Genomic DNA, 6638 nt, shown 5'->3' on the forward strand with positions numbered 1-6638 from the left:
ATTATTCTTCTCTGAATCTCCTTTCGTTATCTTTTGGACCGAAAGAGATAATATCGCCACCTGCTCCTCTAATGCTTGTTGCCTTGTAGCCATTTATTCCATGATAGCCTCCAGCTTGGCTGTCAAAGTCTTTTCTTTACCCATGACAGCTGGCTCGTATACCAAGTTGTTATGCGCCTTGGCATAGGATCTAGTCATAGATCTAGAAGAGAAAGAATTCTTGCTTCGACCTATGGTTACTCAAAAGGCAAGTTCGTCCTTGACTGAACCCCCTCTCAAAATAACGTTTCTTTTTTATAGAATAATTGCTTGCCTATTTATTTCATATTGGCAGCCTTTTATAGACTGGTAATAACAAAAGAAAGAGATTATGAAGGAAACAAAAACCCTAATATAATAGAGAAAATAAGTAAAACTAAAACTCTTAATAGAACCTGATATGGTAAATAAAACTAAAATTCCTATTGCAATAAAAGCGTCCATATCAGCTTCTCAAAGTGAATCCTTGGCTAACACCAGAAACTTGAGTCAAACCTTAACTGTATGTGAAAGTTCAAAGAAACAAGTCGGAAATGGTAGGAGCTCAGAAAATGTCTCCAAACCTAAGTTGTGTAATGCAGTTCAGAATGTACATAACAAGATAACATGGCTTATATATTAGTTTTCCCAATACAAGAATCTCTTTACCGTTAAGAGTTAAAGTCATAAAAGCAATAGAATATCTACAATGTTGAAATCAATCCTTGAGATTTCCTGATTACGTTCCGGTTCTGAAACTAAACAGGGATGCTAAAATACTTCCAAATGTAGTACTATCTTTCAAGTTAAAAAGATAAAAGATATAATAAAATAATCCTAAACCTGTAAAATAAAAAAAAATCTGCAATAAGATACTCCAAAATGTCTTCTTACCCACAGAAAATGGAAAAATATGGGATTTCGCTCATAATCATGTTCCATATATTGAATGCGGAGAATAGAACATGTACTGTGAACTCCTGAATCTCTTGACTATAGTGATACATATTATACATCAGAATACGACTATTTTATCTTTCTCTCTGCTCCTTGTAATTAGACAAGCTGTATCTAAGTGTTGTTCCAATAGATCAGGTAACCACTCAAGCTTACATCTTTCGAGAGGGAAAGCTGCATGAGTCAATGCAAACCCATTCCCAGGGGAAAATAGCACATAAAAAATGAGTGCTGCCTAGTAGTTAAAAGCTTTAATAAATGGGATACTGAGCCTCCTCCAATAACGAGATGCCAGCCAACCCATGACAGAAAAGTATACCAGTAGAAAACAAACCCGCTTTATATGGAGTGTGTTAATGGCTTGAGGCAACCAAGACTTCATATGTTGTAGGGTTCTAATGAAGCTGATAGTGATTATAGATGTTGAAAATCCAGTAACAATACCAGCTATCGCTTCTGACTTCCAATATCTAGCGTACCCCTCGCTGGAAAACCAAGACTTCAAAATCTTTATGGATCTGATGATATCATAACAACCAATAATTAAATTGAGGAAACCAGCATTAATTAACACATGAAACAGCAAAACAGACTATTTCAAAATATGTCGTACTCAACCATTTTGCACCTATTATCAGCAAAAGGAAATAAATGCAGTTACTTCACATTAACTTACTCATGAAAAAGAAGGCATAAAACTTTTTACATTATTCTGAGCAAAATATCAACTGCTGTCTAATGCCTACAGAAATTATCCCTTCTTAGTTCAGCTTTCTCATCCACTTCACTAGAACCCCCTACCTCTCTCTATCTTCCTTTCTCTCTTTCACCATACTTCATTAACTTCTGGCTTCTCAATTCAATCTCACGGAAACCTATATTCAGATACTTTCATTCTTTCTTCCCATACTTTAACAGGCTTTGCTGCAGTGCTGTTCTCAGAATACCGTTCAAAACAACCAAAGACAAACCTTCCACTATGCACAGATTACCAGAAAACAAATTTCTACACCTTTCTAACTACCAGACCTCAAATTTATGAGCAAAGCCCTTTTTCATTTGTTGCTGTAAGTCTAACCTAATTCAGCTTGAAACAAAATGAACCTTAATTTGAGAGTCCAAGGGTAAAAAAGCTAAGTTAGCTAACTTGAAACCCAAGTTCACCAAAATGTAGTGGACCAGAATGCAAAATAAACCCAAGGGTCCAATTTAGTCCCAACCTAAGTAACAACACAATAAGCACATTGTTGAAGGAAGAAGAAGAAACCCACCGGACACAACTTCAAGCACTATATAAAATAACTTTTGAATGGAACAAAGTTCAAGTAATAAACTCGCAATATTAGATATCGCTTCATCATCTCAGTTAAAGATGGATCTTTTGCTTGGCAACTGAAAAAACCATCATTATACAACTTTACTGTGGGAGTACCTAATATGTACCAGCAGTCATAGGTTTCATTTACCTGAAAAGGCAGACAGATGTCACATAAATTGCACTTCAATTAAAGAAGAATCAGGTCAATCCATCATCATGAATAACAATAGAAACTTGAAACATTACCTTGAACTTATCTTTGGTCAACCAAGCAACACCAAAGTCAGGCCTGCAACTTACAGGAAGCGCTTCATTCGGTGCCTCTGTTAAGGCAAGTTGCATCTGATCCAAAGAATGGTCTGTGTACTCAACCTGAAATTGTTAAGCAAAAAACTAAATAAAAGAAGGTGATATATTAGAGTACTTAATATTGTTGCCTTCCTACATACTAGTATTTATATTACCATAAACTTGTTAATTAATATAGCTAAATTACAAGAATTGGCAAGTCTAAAATCCAATCTCTATATCACCATCGGAAAATATCAAGATCGAAATTCAAGTTCAAATAAAAAAAAAAAAGCAACAACAGAGATGAAGATGCATACTTGCCGAAGTAAAAGAAATCCATATTTTCCTAAATTAGTACTAAAAAGGAGCTCATGACTTAAATCAGATAAGATAAGATTACCTTAAACACTGAAGTCCAGTAGTAATCATATCGACATCTAAATTTGCTGTTCTCGGAACTATAAAATACATGTTTTGCTTTATAATTCAATAATCCAAGCTCACAAACCTTCGAGGACCTAATATCCACACCTGGCATTAAATTTTCAAGAAAAAGAATCAAGCTTGCATATTATCAAGATATTACAAGGGAAATAACTGAAAATATACAAGCAATGACGATATCGTAAGTGAAATTGCTAGTTACACCTAAAAAATTATGCTAAAAATAAATAAATAAATAAATATTAAAATATAGTCAAAATGTCATAGAAGGAAATGCCAAAAGTTTAAACAGTAAGAGAAAAAGAGAGAAATTTACTGCTAGAGACTATCTTGCATTGTGTGGGCATGGAAATCGGATCTGAAATTGATAGCTCCCCCATGAAAATAGCAAGGAGACAGACTAGAAATGATAACAAAAAGAAAACGAAGATGGGGAAAAGAAGGGCAAAAGCGATTCGAAGTAACATGTAGCGAAAACCCTTGTTACCATTATCGGGGAGTTCTTGTGAATCCATAAATTCAAAGGCGTTAATCAACAGAAGCTAGATGAGATTTGTACGTGTACCGGTCACCGGAATCATTTATCCGGTGATCGGAGAGCTTTCTAAAGTCAGAAGTTTGAAGAAAAAAAGGGCGCACGCGGGCAAGCTACGATTGGGATCGTTGCGTTTGGACGATTCTTTTCTTTTCTAATTTTTATGTTTTGTTAAAGCGGGAGGAATAACTGACTGAAAAATGAATAAATCTAATCAAAATAGGTTTCCTTTTACTTGAAAATTAAATAAAAATAAATTTTAATTATTTACCAAAAATGTGTATCTTTAAAAATTATTTCTCAGGCTACTTGGTTTTAGGTTAGTATCCCATCCACCCCTTTTCTATAAATTCTTCCGGCTCTAAGAGCCCTTATAGAAGAAAAGTTATATTAAATAAATTATTTTTGACTAAAATTTTTAACTTTTTAGAACTGTTTTTCAAAAATATTTTTAAAGAGGAGAATATAAAATTTTTAACTTTTCTTCTTTCAAAAGTATTTTTAGTATTCAATTACTTTTTCATCCCTCTAATAATATAGTACTATCCCTTTTTTTTGTACTTAATTACAAATGTGTTAAAATCATTAATTAAAAATAAAAAAAAATATTTTTTAAAATACTAATTACAAATATTTAATGGTTATATTTAAATATTTAAAATATAGTTTATATATTCTAATTAAATTTTATAAATAATTAATATTTATTGCTTAAAAATATTTAAAATTTATATTTCATATATTAAAATATTAACAACAAGTTATAATAATTTTTTTATATTTTTACTAAACTATAATAATATTAAATAATTTAAATATTATTTAAGTGCATATTTATTACTTGATAATAACATGTCTAAAATGGACATTTTATTTCTCAAAAGTACTTTTTGACAGCAATGCTAAACACTCAAATTTTAAACCAAACTTCTCAAAAGCACCTCTAAGACTTTCTTAAATAATATTTAATATATGTATATAAAAAAATTAAAATTATTAAATGAATTAAGATTAAATAAATTTTAAATATTAAAATATTAATGAATTATATAAAATATTTATCTATAAACTTCAATAACAAAATTCTTATCATTCAACAAATCTAAAATAAATAAGAAAAAGTTCATTCTTTCATTAAACAGCAAAATTATCCACAACATTATTCAAAAAAAAATCACAAAAACATCATCTCATACTAAATATATAAAATGAAAGTTTAATGAAAACATACACATGAAATTGAGTTTGTAAAGTTTTAGAGATTTTGTCTTTTTTTAATATTTAATAATTTTTCTTTAAATTTTAAAGTTAGCAACTTTGCATTAGTTAAAAGTTAAATGTTGGTAAAAATAATAATTTTTATATATTTTAACATTATTCATACACCAACAAATACAATTAGAATTGGGTCAAACGTGCCGGTGCGATCGAAATGGATTAGAATATTGAACAATGTAAGAATTAATCTTCTGATCTATTACTAGAATAGTACGTACCAACTGGCTTCGATAGAATCAATATGAAACTCACTGTATTGATGTCAAGTTCCTTTCTATGTAGTTTAACAACTATTTTTTTCGAGCCCAAGATTCTTAATAATTAAAAGAACTGCATGTAGTACATATTCAAAGACATTTATGATGATTGGTAGGAGTTTAATCTTAATAAATGCCAGAAATTCTCGACACCTAGTTACATATATTTTAATGCATTAATTTTTTTTCACCATTGAAGAATTTACCCTAATAAATATAAAAAGATCTCGATATTCATGGGTGTTAAATTATTCTTTAATTATAATTTTAATATTTTTAAAAAATTCTAACACTAATAAATGCATTGTATGGAAGTTGACACTCACAAGTGTTACTGTCGAGTTCTTTATTTCAAATTTCATCACGTGAAATTAATTTAACACTAATAAATGCATTAAATAGACTTAACTCCCATTGATATTGAGTTATTTATTATTGTCTTCTTTTTCTTTTTTTTTATCATGCCTATAAATACCCTGTCCTCTCTTTTAGTTTTTACACAAACTAAAATTACCTCCCATCTTGTGAAGTTTTTAAGCCAAAAATTTCTCCAAATTCATTTTTTTTACCTTAAAATTGATATTTTTTTTTTGGATTCCTACTATATCTCTATTGAGGCAAGAGAATCCTACTAGCTATGGATATTAATTTAATATTTAGTTCTAGTATTAATTTGTTATTATGTTTAACACGAAATATTGATATCTTGTTTATGTCTACTTATTAGATTGAGAAACAAAATCTATAAATCCAAAAACAATGTATATTTTTCGATATTAAATGAAAAGCAACTTTAACTAAAACATTTTTAAAGATAACAAGGCCTTTTTTTTAAGGTAATTGAATTTCTTCACGTTCCAATGTGGCTATCGTTGCTTGTAGCCATAGTTAAAAGGTGCAGCGTGGAAACTCTTTGCTTCTACTTCCCTTATAGTGAAGTGATAATTATTTTGAAAGAAATATTATATTATCACTTACTATGAGCCTTTCAATTGAAGGAGTTGTTTTTATTGGTTTAGCTCGAAGAGATATTAAGCCAATAATAAGGAAGTTAATTAGGCATTATCTAGTTGATAATGATATGAAGAGGAGCTAGTGAAGTTCTTTTGGCTAAACACATTGGTTGAAACAAGCAATGTGACCAATGAATAGTTTGAGTAGTATGTTGTAGCGTACGAATGTTCATCATGGACGAAATGCTTATGACAAATAAATCAAGGGATCTTTGCCACTTAAACATATTTCTTGTTGCTTGGTGACCTCACTCTTGTCCCTAGATATAACCATTAAAATGCTTAAAAATATCTAGAAATCGATTTGGATTAATTTAGGATAATTTTTATTAAATAATTTTTTAGCTATTAAAAATTTGAAAATATTTAATAATATTCTCAATAATATTTTACAAATTTATTTAAGAGAAAATATGTAAAAGTTTATTTTAAATGTTATTATATAAAAAGTTTGATAAATCAAAATATCAGATAGGCCAAAGTAGGAAGAAGAACTTAAAGACAATGGGTAAATAATTTTGAATTTT

General features: G+C 29.8%; 1 protein-coding gene across 1 annotated transcript; it reads right to left on the bottom strand.

Moving 5' to 3' along the window:
* Positions 1-937: 937 nt before the first annotated feature.
* On the bottom strand, positions 938-3829 carry LOC107929411 (uncharacterized). Its single transcript, XM_041074395.1, has 5 exons — positions 3345-3829; positions 2985-3115; positions 2540-2665; positions 2314-2441; positions 938-1493 (listed from the first exon to the last, which is right to left on the bottom strand). Exons 1-5 carry the CDS (start codon positions 3541-3543, stop codon positions 1211-1213), a joined length of 867 nt encoding a protein of 288 aa, XP_040930329.1. The 5' UTR covers positions 3544-3829; the 3' UTR covers positions 938-1210.
* Positions 3830-6638: the final 2809 nt, after the last annotated feature.

This window comes from Gossypium hirsutum, chromosome A08, assembly GCF_007990345.1.
Source record: "Gossypium hirsutum isolate 1008001.06 chromosome A08, Gossypium_hirsutum_v2.1, whole genome shotgun sequence".
In the NCBI taxonomy this organism is placed as follows: domain Eukaryota; kingdom Viridiplantae; phylum Streptophyta; class Magnoliopsida; order Malvales; family Malvaceae; genus Gossypium; species Gossypium hirsutum.